The sequence below is a fragment of the Meleagris gallopavo genome, chromosome 1 (assembly GCF_905368555.1).
Source record: "Meleagris gallopavo chromosome 1, MGAL_WU_HG_1.1, whole genome shotgun sequence".
NCBI lineage: Eukaryota > Metazoa > Chordata > Aves > Galliformes > Phasianidae > Meleagris > Meleagris gallopavo.
This window is the reverse complement of record NC_139404.1, coordinates 120,923,039-120,937,748: the sequence shown is the minus strand read 5'-3', so window position 1 is coordinate 120,937,748 and position 14,710 is coordinate 120,923,039. Positions and strand designations below refer to the sequence as shown.

The window sequence follows — 14,710 nt, the reverse complement described above, 5'->3', positions numbered from 1 at the left end:
AAGCAGTATGACCGAGTTGTGTTACAGAGAATAGGCGGTGGGTGGTGGCTGCTTTCTTGGGTTCCTTGTGACAGATGAGGGATGTGTGGTCCCAATAGCTTTCTCGGACTTCCTGCTTTCCCAAGACATCTTTAAAGGGAAAATGTTGTTTTGTATAGGATTTTGGAGGGTTTTTGTGCATTGGGCTATTTTCTGTCGCTTTAAGTATTTGAGAAGTGCCATGTGTGGGCTTCTCCACTTACTCCCATTATAGGCAAAAGCCACATTACTGATGTCTACTGTGGGATTAGTTTTATGACCTGCAGATTTTAAGTGATGATGGGAACCTAAGTGAAAAGAAAAGATGCTGTTATAACACCAGTAAACCATTAAGTTTGACTTCTGTCAGTGGGGAAGAACAACTGCTTCTCTGATCAGGACCTTGTTTATTTATATTTCAAAATATGAGCAGTATGAAAGAAACCAGTAAATACAGACAGGAAGACTGGGGTTATAAGGCAGACGAATAATCTGACCGTTCCTTTTTCATATATGGCTGAAGCTGACTGAGGCTTGATAGTGGTTTTAGGCTTAAAGTAATTTTATGCACTAACAAAGTAGTTAAGATGGTGTTGGTTGCTTTTTGTTTGTAGCTTAATGGTCATTTTGAGCTTAACTCTTGCGATTTATTTGGTGTAAATGGGGCAGCCTACCAGCTTGTACTGAATATGTCTCACTATAGGGATATGGTTTTTTCGTTCTCTGCTTTTAGCCCTATGGAAGGCCTGAACTGCTTAGAAATTCTAAGCACAAACGTATTTATGGAAGGGTGAAAAGCAACAGCTGGTGTGTAGTAAGCTCCTTTATACAGCACCGCTGATGAATTGGTGACCTGCACTACTTTTGCTATTCAGATTCTGGTCAGTTTAGCAGAAAGGTCACGTGGGAGATCCCGTTCTTTCACATCATCTTTCTGATTAGATAAACGGGGATTTAGAATGAGGGCACTAACCCCATTTCTTATTGAATTTTCACCCCTGCGTATATGTTTTGCCAGACACATAATCCTAATACATTTCAAACACATCTGTTAAAATGACATCGAAGTGGGAATTAGTTGAACACAGAGCCAAAAGGAGGCAATTTTTGTTTTTGTTTTTGTTTTGAATTTCAATTGACTGCGTGTCACATTGTTGCATTTCTATTGTTTCAGTCCAATGCCTTTATGTCATGTGTAGGTCTTGGGGAAAGGCTGTGGGGGCAGTGCCTTGTAGCAGAGGGCTGTCATTCAGTAGAAGTTAGAGAAGTGTATTTACTACCATAACTTTGGAGGCAGAAATCTGCAGCGTTTTGTTTGCATGAGTTTTTACGTATGGTTAAATGGGTTGCTGTGCGTGTAAGTAAACCTGTATTTAAACCTCAAACTGCTTTTTGCTTAAAAGTTGTATTTTCAGTTATTTACCTTCTTCCTCCTTCTTTCAGACTTCAGAATCAACGGATAGATAACCGAGATTTGAGTGATAGTCCCAAACCAGAGAAACTAGTATATGAGGACCTTGAAGAGCACGTTTCTCCTCTTGAATGTAAGTTTTAGTGCAATTTTAGACAGTTTATTTAACACCGTAGGGCTTGAGAGTTGCAAGACAACTGTCTTGACAGTTTAAAACTGTAACTGGAAAGGAGAAATTCCAGCTCATGCTGGAAATAAGGAACAAGAAACTGGCTCAGGTGATGAGTTCTTTTTCTTCTTACTTGCATCTTTAGAAGAGGGTGCGGAGTAATAAATAGATGCTAAATTCTAGTTGGTTTTGAAATTTGGGAACGTTCTTGTTCAGAACTCTTGCATAACCTTGTTCTGACTAGTGCGTGTCAGTCTAACACTTGCTTCAGAATGCTTTAAAATTGTGAGGGTTTTTGCTTGTTGGTTTGTTTTAAGGAAAGCATGCTAAGTTTGTAAGCAAACCTGAGGCCTTATTGTATTTGCTGCGTAAAACAAAATCACAAGGAGTGTTTTTCATTGACAATATTGGAGCAGTATTACCATGTTGTGTTCTGCAGATACTTTTCTGGAGCTATTACTGCTCTTGTTGAGTTTTCCTTCAGTAACTGAGGCTTAGGTTATGAGTTAGAAGTTAATTTTGAAGTATATATGAATGTGCAAGGAACTTTTGAAATTGTTTTGGCATTAGTCAGCATCTTAGAGTGTGTTTGGAACATGGTTAAGTTTCTGAAACACAATTTGTATCTTTTTATTTATTTGTTTGTTTAAATTTTTTTATCAACTTTGCTGGCAGAGGGAATTCTGTCACTGTGTTGTGTTTCATGTTGTGTGCTGCAGGAATGTTTTTTTTATGCACTGAAGTCAGTTGTAGAAAATTTCATGCGTAAGCAAGGTATGGTAGAAAAAAGAGAATAATAAAAGTTAATGTTCTTTATTGCCATTTATGTATGAAGACAGAAATAGAAGCACAGTTATGGGCTTAATTTCCTAGTTTCTCAGCATTTGAAGAACCTATTAATGGTGGGCCTGAGCAGCTTCATCTCCTATGGAAACATGAGTTTAATTTAAGTAAAATTATCAGTGAGAAGGATGTGAATAGTATGTTTTAACACCTTCCTCATTTCCAAAATTCATCTATGTCTATAAAGTCTTGAGACTGACAGATGTCATTGAATCACACATCATTCACGAACTGATAGTGAAGAGCTGGTTGTTATATGGAAGACAGAGAACAACTGAGTTTCAAGAAAATATGCTTCACTGGTGTGTTTTCTCAAGTTGCTTTCACATTAGAGATTTTTAAGAACACATTTCAATTTTACGTGTGTCACATATGTGAGTGGACTGGCATTTTCTTTGCAGCTGGGCCTGAGTACCTGCTGTGCCCATATAACTTATTACCACTGTATCATTCATTGGCACATGGTAGTCAGTAGGAATGATATTATGAATTTGCCTATATCAGTGATTTCTAAATTAACAGTACTTTAGTTGAGTCAGACTGCCTGAATTCGCTTGATCTAGAAGGGAAATCAGAGTGGCTAAAAAACTGGGGACAGTAATCGGGAGAAACTAAAGGGAAGAATGTAAAATCCAAGTAAACATAGTACATAAGATATGAGAGGGGAAGAAAGGAAGTTGGTTAGAGTACAAAGGAAAAATCAATGGAGTGAAGGAGATACCACAGAGTATGGGGCCCCCGACACAAGGAGCTGTTGGAGTGGGTCCAGAGGAGGGCCATGAAGATGATCAGAGGGCTGGAGCATCTCTCCTGTGAGGACAGGCTGAGAGAGCTGGGGCTCTTCAGCCTGAAGAAGAAAACGCTCCTAGGGAACTTTAAAGTGGCCTTCCAGTACCTGAAGGGGCTTACAGGAAAGCTGGGAAGGGACTTTTTTGAAGAGTGTGTAAGAGGCAGGATGAAGGGAAGTGGTTTTAAACTGGAAGAGGATAGATTCTGACTACATGTTAGGAAGAAGCTCTTTACCATGAGGGTGGTGAGACACTGGAACAGGTTGCCCAGAGAGGTTGTGAATGCCCCATCCCTGGAGGAATTCAAGGCCAGGCTGGATGGGGCTGTGAGCAACCTGGTCTAGTGGGAGGTGTCCCTGCCTATAGCAGGAGGTTGGAACTAGGTGATCTTAAAGGTCCCTTCAGCCCAAACCGTTCTATGATTCTATGGTTTTAAGGTGACAGAAGAGAATGTGGAAAGCCTCGTAGCCATACTTTGAGTGAGCTTGTCATGGTTTTATGATTTCTGGTTATCGATATTCCACATCACAACATCATGTAGTGCACTGGGAGTTAAACTGTTAATGCTCCAGTTCTGGGCACCTGTCCAGAAGAGAAGAAGAACTACACACCTCAGGGGGCTTTGCGGATAGAGAGGAGATATAACCCTTGGCAAGGTCACCTGATGTGTTCTTCGTCTGCTCTCCTCCCTGCTGCTCAACCATACTGCACATCTCACCTCAGTGTTATGGGGAGGCCTATCCACCATTTGGACACTCTCGCTGTATTTGAGACGGAGCTTTAGCAAGAACTGGTTGGGTGTTGGCTGCAATTACTTTTAGTTACTTGCTAGTCTTAAGGATGTAATGCATCTCTTTCTGTCCATCCTTACAGAAAGGAATGAATACGTATGAGGAAGTTTGTATTTTTTTTCACTGCACACTAACCGTGGTTCATACTGTACTGTTTTGTCTGTTTTTCCTGCTTATGCAGTCAACAGACTTCTAGAAATTAGAAATAGAAATTAGATGTTAATATTTAACCAGAACCTGTTTGTGATAGGATTCTTTTTTATCTATTTCAACATTGCAAATACCCTGAAACATAGTGATGCTTCACAGGGGAATAATTTTGCTGTTGAAAACCTTATAATTTAAACCTGAAGAGAGGAGGAAGAGAAATAATAAAGGAAAACATTTTGTTTTGAGTGTAATAATTCATTATTATGGTCTTATGTAAAACAGACGGAATTGAGTTGCCTCGGCAAAGCTGATAGCACCTCTTGTTGCTTGTGTAAAAAGCTGAAAATATTCTCACCCATACCAGAGAGGTTGTGGATGCCCTGTCCCTGGAGGTGCTCAAGGCCAGGTTGGATGGGGCCCTGGGCAGCCTGGTTTAGCATTAAATGTAGAGGTTGGAAGCCCTGCCTGTGGCAGGGGGGTTGGAGCTTCATGATCCTTGAGGTCCTTTCCAGCCGAAGCCATTCTATGATACCAGTGCTAGGCTGGCACTTCAGCATAACTTTTCTGTGATGCATTCGTCTAAAATTCCTGTGCAATAATTTTAATTGAAGAGATTCAGATCACGCTGAGAGAGAGAGACTGCTCAGTTTGGATGTGTTGTCATCATACAAAAGACTTCAGTATTTACTGCAGCGTCGAAAAATGTTTGAAACCTCGATAATATCTGAAAGATGGAACATTTATATTCTCTGGCCTTGAGCCAAAACGTAAGGATATACGTGAGGTATCTGTACTGCGTTACATGAAATGTTTGGAAAAATGGTTCTGTGTATTTTGGGTTGGCTGCCCACTACAAGTGGCAACGTTTTGCAGTCTCCTGTAATGCTGGGATAATAGCAGTTTGTGCATTTTGCAAAAATTATGAAGATGGAATTGAGTACAATAGGGGGAAGTACAGCAGTTGCCTTTTTTTTTTTTTTATTCAGAGCCATTTTTCACACGTGAAAGTATAATGCAGAGTATTTGAGTTAACATTATCCATCCTGTGCCCTGAAGAAGGCAAGGATCCTAATAAAATATGCGATAAAGTAATTAAAAGTTGTTTTATGTTCTTGAAGTGGATGAGTTAAGTTTGGATATGTAATTTTTCTGCGATCCGTGTCACGATTATGTAAAGAAACGAAAACATTTTGGTTTTCTATTATATATTTATTCATGATTCTGTTTTGGCTTCATAAACAGATGCGTTCCAATAGCTAATTTAAAAACTAACAATTCGGTAATTAAATAAGCAAGCACAGCCTGTGATAATTCTTCATCCTCAGGGACATGGTCAAGTTGGAAGGAAAATGCTCAATTAGTGCTTATATTTATGAGCTCTAACGCAGCCATTCCCACACTTTGTGTCCATTCCTTTGCTCCGCTATTGTGATTGCAGAATAATGAAGCCATTGTTTGCATTTCTTCTCCAGATCAGGGGGACATTCCAGAGCAGTGTGAAAGTGATGTCTTGCATCCATCTGGGGACACTGTCAATGGAAACCATGTCACAGCCACTGTGCGAGCAACAGCCACTTCTCCGCAGGACTTGAGTGAGTTCTCAGCTCAGAAACAAAAGTGAATGCCCCTTTTAGATGTCAACTGCGCAAAACAAAAAGCTAAATATTGAACGTTCTGTAGGTCTGGGTGCTGAAGTGATTGAAAACTTATCCCAAAAGCGTTATGCAGTAAAGAAGAAGGAATGTTTTCTTTTGCTTTACTCCACGAAGATGACTTTTGTTGCCCTAATTTTGGTTAAACGTGTTTTTAATTAAAAGATTTTTATACTGTCTCCTCCCCTCCCTTCTTTCTCCAACTTTTCCAGAGAGGATTTTAATTTTTCTTTTCACCTTTTTTTGGAATGATTATATAATATTGTCTCTGTTCTTGGGTATTTTCTGTACTGTATGTGTGGTCTATTCCTTTTTTTCCTCTTGAACTCCGTTCACAAACTGCATTATCACAATGCTGATTTAATTCTTTGGGTGGATGGAGGTGATTTCAGTGCAGCATATGCAGCTTTTCTAATTGTGCTGGATAGCAACACTGTAATTATTTTTATTTAGATAAGAGCTTGCTAGCTTCTAACGTTGCCCAGTTTTTGGTTTGCCCATCAAATTGCCATCTGAATGCTGTTCCACTTATGTGGCTTTTCAATATACTGGTCACATAGGCAGTCCGTCCTGCAGTAATGTTAAGAGATTTTTAAAGTACTTTGCTTTATAAAGAATTAGATCCAACCACATTGCTGAGAGGGAAAGGGTATAGCATGGGCTGTAAGGTAAGAGATTTAATGAGAAAGTTCAAGATTGGAATGAGAATTGCAGAGAGACATTTGTCAGCTCTGCAGCCCCCACTCGGGCTCTCCCGTTCAATTCTTGGGCAGTCATACATCAGGCTGAAATGTATTGAAGTGGAAAAAAACGCTGCCAGATAGATAACTGTGGTGTACGTATTGAAAAAAAAAAAAGAAAAAAAAGGAAAGAAAATCCAGTTGTTTTTCATTTACCCTTAATGCTATCCAGGAACCTGTAACTTACCTGAGTGCTACTGTAGTAGATTACAGAAGTATATATAAATCATATCAGAGAGGTTGAAATAATTTTTCGCAGCTGTGTTGGATCAAAGAGAGACTGAAGAACAAAATACAGAAGACAAACACTGGGAAGAGGAGAAGAAGGCCGGAGAAGAAAGGAGAGAGGGAGAACAACAGGGAACAGGGGAAAGGGAGCAAAATGAAACGGAAGAGCTGAAGAACGAGACGGTGATTAAATATTTTAATTTCTGACAGTAATGGGGCTTTGTACTGCCATATTATTTTAGATGTTAAAATAGATGTTGGTTAGAAATAGATTTTATTCTTTTTAGACGAAAGTAGTAGAGACAAAGTTCTTTAATGCATTTGTATGTCTAACCTAACCAAAGGATCTTGCTAGAATCGTAGAATCATAGTATGGCCTGGGTTGAAAAGGACCACAATGATCATCTAGTTTCAACCCCTCTGCTATGTGCAGGGTCGCCGACCACCAGACCGGGCTGCCCAGAGCCACATCCAGCCTCGATCATCCAAGCTAGAGCTTGTTATGTCAAGTAACTTTTCCACTGGAAATGGATGCTTTTTATTCCATTCTTCATGTTAATGATTCATGTTCATACAGTTTCATATTGAGAATGCAAGTGTCACCAGATGACAAGCAATACATTTGTCATCTATCTGATCTGCACTTGCTGCTGTATGACATCACCAGAACGTCTGAATGTCCATCTTTTCATTAGCCTTTATCAGGGTAACTACCCTAACTAGGATGTCTATGGGGAAGCAGAGGTTATAAGGAGACTGTATGGAGTTTAAATCCTTTTGAACTGATGAGCACATACTGAAATAGCGTTCTGGCCCTTTGGGTACTGTATATTGTTTCTTTTTTTTGTTCCCCCCTGCCTTTCTTCTTCCTCTTCCCACTCTTAAGACCTCAGTTAATTCAGTGAATTACACAGCCTCTCAGTGTCAGCTCATCTTCTTCAGTCAACATGCAGTTGTCCACCTCAGCCATGCACTTCAGCCATAGAGAGAAGGACCTCAGTCCTCAAAGCATTTGAGGCATCCAGACAGAGAGGGTTTTCTTGAATTTGACATTTCAGCTTGAACTGCATGTAGCAGATGTAATGCTGTTTACACTGGCACGTTTCACTAAGTTAAGCCCTGCAAGTGTTTAGGTGTAAAGGTAATTTTTGACCTGATCAGTATTTAATTTTGATTTTTTTTTTTTTTGTCTTAAAGTTGATCCAGGACTCGATGAAAATAGATGAAGAAGATAAGGGAGAAAAATGTGAAAGCAATAATTCTGGCGTTGAAGAAGTTGTAAAGGATTCTACTCCAAACCCATTAGAAAAATACATGAAAATAATTCAGCAGAGGAGGGAGCAGGAACTGGCACATGAGGTGATTATTCTTAAAAGGGGGATCTCAAAGTATTTATATATATATATGTGTGTGTGTGTGTGTGTGTGTATATATTTTAGGTATCAGTGTATTAGCATAAATATGCCCTCAATTTTTAAAATCCTGTGTTTAAATATGGTATTTTGAAATCCTAATTAAAATGCAGCAGTTTGGATCTATAAAGGTCAGTTTGCGTTCCACTACCACAGCTGACCATATTGACAGCTCGAGGATGGAAGGTTTAGATTGGATGTCAGGGGGAATTTCTTCGCAGAAAGAGTGGTGAGGTGCTGGAACAGGCTGCTCAGGGAGACTGTGGATGCCCCATCCCTGGAAGTGTTCAAGGCCAGGTTGGATGGGGCCCTGGGCAGCCTGGTCTAATGCCAGATCCAGAGGTTGGAGGCCCTGCCTGTGGAATTTGGCTGGAATTTGATGATCCTTGGGTTCCCTTCCCACCCAAGCCATTCTATGAATCTGTGACAGAATTCAGCCTGGCAGAAAGAGAAATGTGGCCTGATAGAACAAGAACTTGGGTAAACACAGCTTCGATGACAAACTGCTGCACACTTCAGTCACTATCCCAGACTGTTTTTCCAAAGCTCCGTTATTCTGCATGCAGTCGTTCATTGGCAAAAATGAGCTGGCTCTTCCAAGTGATTTTTATTTTCAAGTTAGGTGCCCTAAAGAGCAGAAGCAATTATTACTCGCTTAAATCTTGATTTAAGAATCAGTTACAAAAAGTGTGTTTTCCTTTGGCTGCCAGGATTCAAAAAAGGAAGAAATACAGGACGTGTCGCTCATAGAGGGAATCACATCTAGCGAGAAGGATGACAGGTAAGGATCACACATTTCTTCTAACGACTTCTGTTAATAAATACAGCGTGAAGTAGCGCTAAGAAGAAATCTGCCTCTCAAAAAGCAAAATAAAAAGCAATAAGCTAGTAATAAAAAATAAAAATATTGGAATAACTGAGCATCCTCCCAATTTTCATACAGGTAAGTTGTGAAATTAGAGTCTAGGAACCTACATTCCATGATCTGTTTCAATAGCTGTTGCAATTAAAACTTCTATCTGCAACTGAGCAGCGTCTCAGTTTCTTTACATAAAACTGAAGCCTGAGGGATTTTTCTTGGGTAATGACCCGATGAAAGTGTGTCCGTGCTGTACCTGGCAGGCAGTCTGTTATTTGCATTGCCTCCAGCTTTGATTTATTGGAAGCATCGTGGACTTCTGACAAACTGGTTCACACGCTATTTCAGAGAGGTTTCTGACAGCCTGTGCATGTCCTACATTTCCTGTGGGTTACCTCTAGAGATCAATAAAGAAAGATACGTTGCCTTTAGTTCTTATATAGGGGATAAATATCTCCATGATAGGGGAAAAATATCTCTATCAATCCAATATTTTGATTTATTCGAAGATGTACAAGTGAAAATGTTTCTAAGGAAAAAGTAGAGTGCATTAAAAAATTACCTATATATATATATATATGATTCAGTATGATCTGTCTCTTTGAAGTGCTATTTTACATACTAGCCCTTATGCTGGTTCTCCTGAATTACACCTGGATGGTGTTCTTTTCAGTGGGTGAGCACTACAGAAGGATGAGATGGGAGTGCCAATGGATAGGGGAGGTGGCCCACACTCAGTGCTAAAGGCTTTCTTACTCAGTTCACAGGAACAGCACAGATGGACATCAACTAAAGTGGTGATTATGTGCAGGCTCTTAAATTGTGTTGAATTTTTAACTTCCACTTTAAAACAAACATATATTTAAAATAAGAAGCTACTTAAGACTCATACCATATTTTCCTCCCCTTCTGTCCCGCATACAGTGCTGCAGGCATTTCTCATGGAGACGATGATGACAACTTCTGGTGAACAACAGCAATTGTTTGGGTTTTTGTTTTTAACTACAATAAAAATGTTTTTAAAACATCTTTCTGGCTGCAAAGGAAGTCATAAGAAGCCCTAGGCCCAGGAATTGCAAGCTGTGCAATTATAAATGAATAAAGCTGATACTGAAGTCCCACTGCTTCAGTCACTGCACTCCAAGAGTCCCGATGCATTACTGATGTGGGTGGAAGAGGAAGCACTGTAAATTGGTGTGTCCAGGTGAATGGCCTTGGTCTTGAGTCCCTCGAGTCTTCTACAGCTTTTGAGGTGTTTCCTGCCCTCCCCCCCCCTTCCTCACCACTTACCAACTGCAGGACAGTGAGATAAGCAAACTTTTTGTTACGCATACACACTGTTGTATGTTTTAGAGGCATCTGGTGGAGACCCTTGGCTTGTATGACAGAACCACGTACATCAACTTCCTTGTTACTGCTGCAGCAGCAGAAGTGAACACTTCTAAAACCTTATCTCATGTCTCACTTTGTTGATATTCACCAGCCCAGAATGGAGAGATTCAGATAAAAATGCTATTTGACTCATCTTTATTTAAGCTTTGCATTTTGTAGGTAGAGAATAGGCAAGATTGTTAGACTTTATTTACAGTATAAAATACAGTATTTTTATCAATGGAGTAATTCTGGGTGGCAGCATATAGTACAACTTGCAGTGTGCTGAGGCTGCTGCTCCTCCCCTACCTTAGAAGAACGTGAAGCCCAGTTTGACAAAACATAGGGGCAAAACCTGAAGGTCTGCCTTGGATTCATGTGGATTCCCATAAACGAGACAAACTTGACTTTTTAAAATGGAGATTAAAAAACATTTCCAGGCTAGACTAACTTTATATGCTGCCAAATTTACAAAAAGAGCTTCATTTTGTCTGCTGTCAGGAAGGGGATGGGTAGTGTTTGTTGCTTTATGCTGACCTGGAACAACTACCAGTACTCCATGCAAGGAAGACTTGCTGACTTACCACTCTGAAGCACACACCTACAGGGCAGCCTCCTGCTATACATTACCAAATGGATAACAGTGAACAGAATGTGCTTCACTTCAGATAGAGATAATAAAACAGATGCACTGGTATAGAGTAGCTACGGGTCTGTTTAAAATAAGCATACCACGAGTGTTGTCTATTATCTACAAATATTTATTTTAACACTTGGATGTAACTACAGGAAGCCCTTGGCACTGATAGAAAATATTGATTCACTGTTAGGTTACAAAAATTTATACATAGCAAAATTTAATGCTCTTTACATAAAAATATTAGACTACTTAAACAAAACTTCAAAAACTCCCAGTAATAGCTACACTGAATTAGAAAAGAATTAGGCTTTAAGACACTGCCTCCATTATTACCCTTATGCAAACACTGGGCTAGAACATCACCTGCATTGCCGTAGAAATGTCTCCTTCATGCAACAGGTAAGAACATACACTAGGCTATTTGTCATATTTGCTCTACACCGACCAACTCTGACCCTCTTTTAAACTGTAAAATCAGACTTCAATATTTAACAAAAAAGAAATTATATATGCAGTTAACACCCCCTCCCAAAATGCCTCTTTTAATTCTGACTTCAGGAAATTTTGTGCTTCCTTTGACTTATACTCAGCAAGCAGTCAAAACTATCAAACCACACGTCAGCATAACATGGGTGTGACTCAAATACTCTTTTTTTTCCCCCCAAACGAATGATGCATTTTACTTTTCCCCCAACATTTATATATATATATATATATATCATATAGAACAAACACCAAATATACCATCACTAATACTCAAGATATCACTGAAAGCTTCTGAAATAAAACATATTAATTAGAAGGCAGACTTCTATGGGAAATGACTTTAAGATGGCACCAGTTTGTGTCGTCGTTTTCTGAACACCACGTTTTCTTAATGTGCTAATTAACTGGTAAAAAGGAAAACACATAAGCACTGACTATAAATTTGCTAAGCACCAAGATAGAGAAAGGTGGACATCCTGTGTTCTGTTTTATGGCTGTCGTCGTTACTGTTTGTGTCAAACTCTGCAAACTTTCTCATCTGCTCATTTGGAATAGTCACATCAGCGTCATTTTAATAAGGTAACACTTTTCACTTACAATGTAGGATAATGGTCTCCTGCCACTATATAAATGCTAAGACATTTATAGAAAATAAATATTAAGGCAAAGCTGACATTTATTTTCAAAGAAGGGGATCATTATCCAGATCCAAGCGTCTACATTCCATTAAATAGTTAATAAAAAGATTAACACTTGGGACAGCTGCGCAACACTCGGGTAAGCACAGGGGAGTGACTGCTGCATCGTAAAAAAAGTGTGGCACAAAAGTAGATGGCTGTTCCTGTGGCCCGTGTAAAGAGTGTTCAGAGTGCCCTATTACAACTTAGGAAATGCTGCAACAGCTGTGCTTTCAAATGAGCACACACTGCTGTCAGAAATCTCATCCAGCCGCAGATTCGTTTGGTGTATAAACCGAGATCCTAAGAGATCTTACACGTGCCTGTGTCTAAGGGCTGCACAAATCCCTACTGCTTGCTGGTTTGGAGCACCCGCCACAGTTTTGTGCAGGACTTCATACTGCATGTCAAATAGTAAATATCAAAAGTCTCGAAGAATAATTTGGTCACTCATTGTGAAGTGTTGCCTTTTAAAATGCCTGGAATAAAACCTCCATTCTCTGTGTGAAAGGATGGAAGATTACCCATGGGAAGATTTCCCTACGAACGTGTTCCAGGAGCTTGAACGTGAAGCTTTTACACTTCTCTATAATTTTGTTTGGTAGACACACATCTTACTGCAGAGCAGCTATTTGTTGATTTGTCAGAGCTACAGAATTCTTCTGCTGAATTACTGTGGCAACCATTTATGTGTAAGAATTGAGTTGCTCTTTTGACCGAGACTGGATATCCTGAAGCTCCTGCTCTTCTTTTGCTTTGATATCTTGGTAGGCCTGCATTTTGCTTGCATCCTTTAAGTAGGCCCAGTTAGAAGACAGTATCATGAGGAAGTGGATCTGGAAGAGAAGGGTGAGCATGATGGCTAGTGAGCATGGCAAGAGGCAAAGCAAGCTGCTAGTTAGATTAATAGACGCTCTTTACAATAACAACCAAAAAAAAAGTTACTCTACGTTAATAAGCATTCTGTTATTAAAACAAGCACAGAGGCTATTTTCAAAGGTCTCTAGAATTCTGCATGCTAATTTCGAGGTTGGTTATTCACAACTTAGAGAAAGTTAGTATCACGGTAATTAAATGAGCTACAGGGTTGTACGGATCAATTAAAATGCAGAATGGGGGGAAGTGAGAAAAATAAACGTTTGTTTGTACGTGGCAATTTAGAACATCTGCAATCTGGAGGTGCTCAGAAAAACTGCTTCCTAAGGTGGCGGTGCTTATGTATACTCAAGCCTAGATCCTGGTAATTCTTTTCCCCCAACAAGCAGATGAGAACTCCACCCTCCCCCCTCGAAGAAGTCTGAAATTGTAAACGGTTTTATTTAGGTGAACAAGGCTACAGTAACACATGGAAAAGTTAAACAACAAAACACCAGTCCAAAACTAAGCAAAAGCATGCAAGCTCTGGGTTAAGAAGTCTTAATCGTGTATCGTTACAACTACATTTTAAACTCCCACAGTCTAAGTTCAGGTCTTCAGGTGAAAACTCTTACATGTAGCAACTGTTTTGTTTTTTTTAAATTGTGGGGACTTTTTCTAGTTTGTGAGTTCATCTCTTTCCAATTTCTTTTCTCCACGCTTCATGCAAAAAAAATCTACATCTGAAAAACACTGATTCACTTCTCCTTTATTCCCCCCAACAGTGTAAAAAATGTCTCTATGCTCTATGCATGGTTTTGCTTCCTGTGCAGTCATACTTACATTTTTTGAGATCTGGCTACTGAGAAATCAGTTACTAAAGTGCAAGCCACAAATAACAAACTATTTATATGTTATTTCTTACTAGCTTGGGGCCCAAAACCAGAATGTGATTGTTTGACGCCGAGCTAATACAGGATGCATTGCCTTCCAGAGGGAGTGATTTGGCAATTGTTTGGAAATGAAGTAAAAGAAAATAATCAACTTAATCATCTATGCACCAGAAATACAGCCAAGTAATTCATAGTACTGGAGCTTCTCATTTCTGCCAAAAGAGACTGGCACTGCTTTATTACTCTTTTTATTCCGTATCGTGTATATTCAGCATGCTCGAGGTTTTTGTAGTTGTCATTCACAGTGAAGAGTAAATGAGTAATTCTGTTCCAGAATATTTGTTTTAGAGAAGAGTGTTGGAAAGCAAAATGGAGCCGTCAAATGAAAACATCCCATCTTCAAAAGAAAATTTGTGAACAGTCCCACAGTAACTGAATCCTCTCAACATGACAGAATAGCCAGATCTCATCCACATCATAGTTCATATACAAGAAGTCATTTTATTAATCTGATAAACTAAATGAGGCTTATTGAAGCTATTTACAATTACTGTAACAAAATTCAGAAAGCTAGACTTTTAGCCTAGGGTGTCAGTGGTATTTTTCAAGCTACGCAATGCAGCTCTTTACTGGGCTTATACAATTTAGAATTTAGTGCAGCAATCTTCCCGACTCTTAAACTTCAAAACAGCATAGTTATATGTAGTAGCCATCATGTAGATCAGCT

At 39.4% G+C, this 14,710-nt stretch overlaps 2 protein-coding genes across 10 annotated transcripts in view; one reads left to right on the top strand and one right to left on the bottom strand.

Moving 5' to 3' along the window:
• OFD1 (OFD1 centriole and centriolar satellite protein) overlaps window positions 1-10,090 on the top strand; it is a 29,191-nt gene extending 19,101 nt beyond the window's left edge. For all 4 annotated transcript variants that reach the window (XM_085211918.1, XM_085211923.1, XM_085211942.1 and 1 more), the window contains 6 exons: window positions 1,462-1,562; window positions 5,643-5,762; window positions 6,822-6,973; window positions 7,988-8,149; window positions 8,913-8,983; window positions 9,986-10,090. In XM_085211918.1, the coding sequence (XP_085068044.1) occupies window positions 1,462-1,562; window positions 5,643-5,762; window positions 6,822-6,973; window positions 7,988-8,149; window positions 8,913-8,983; window positions 9,986-10,031 (652 nt within the window). In that variant the 3' untranslated portion in view covers window positions 10,032-10,090. The remainder of the gene's footprint in view (window positions 1-1,461; window positions 1,563-5,642; window positions 5,763-6,821; window positions 6,974-7,987; window positions 8,150-8,912; window positions 8,984-9,985) is intronic.
• A 1,082-nt stretch (window positions 10,091-11,172) lies between these two features.
• GPM6B (glycoprotein M6B) overlaps window positions 11,173-14,710 on the bottom strand; it is a 107,794-nt gene continuing 104,256 nt past the window's right edge. For 5 of the 6 annotated variants that reach the window (XM_085211983.1, XM_085212002.1, XM_085212012.1 and 2 more), the window contains one exon: window positions 11,173-13,071. In XM_085211983.1, coding sequence (XP_085068109.1) covers window positions 12,922-13,071 — 150 coding nt within the window. In that variant the 3' untranslated portion in view covers window positions 11,173-12,921. Of the gene's footprint in view, window positions 13,072-13,533; window positions 14,709-14,710 lie in introns of those variants that run through there. The other variant, XM_085211991.1, reaches the window with a different exon arrangement.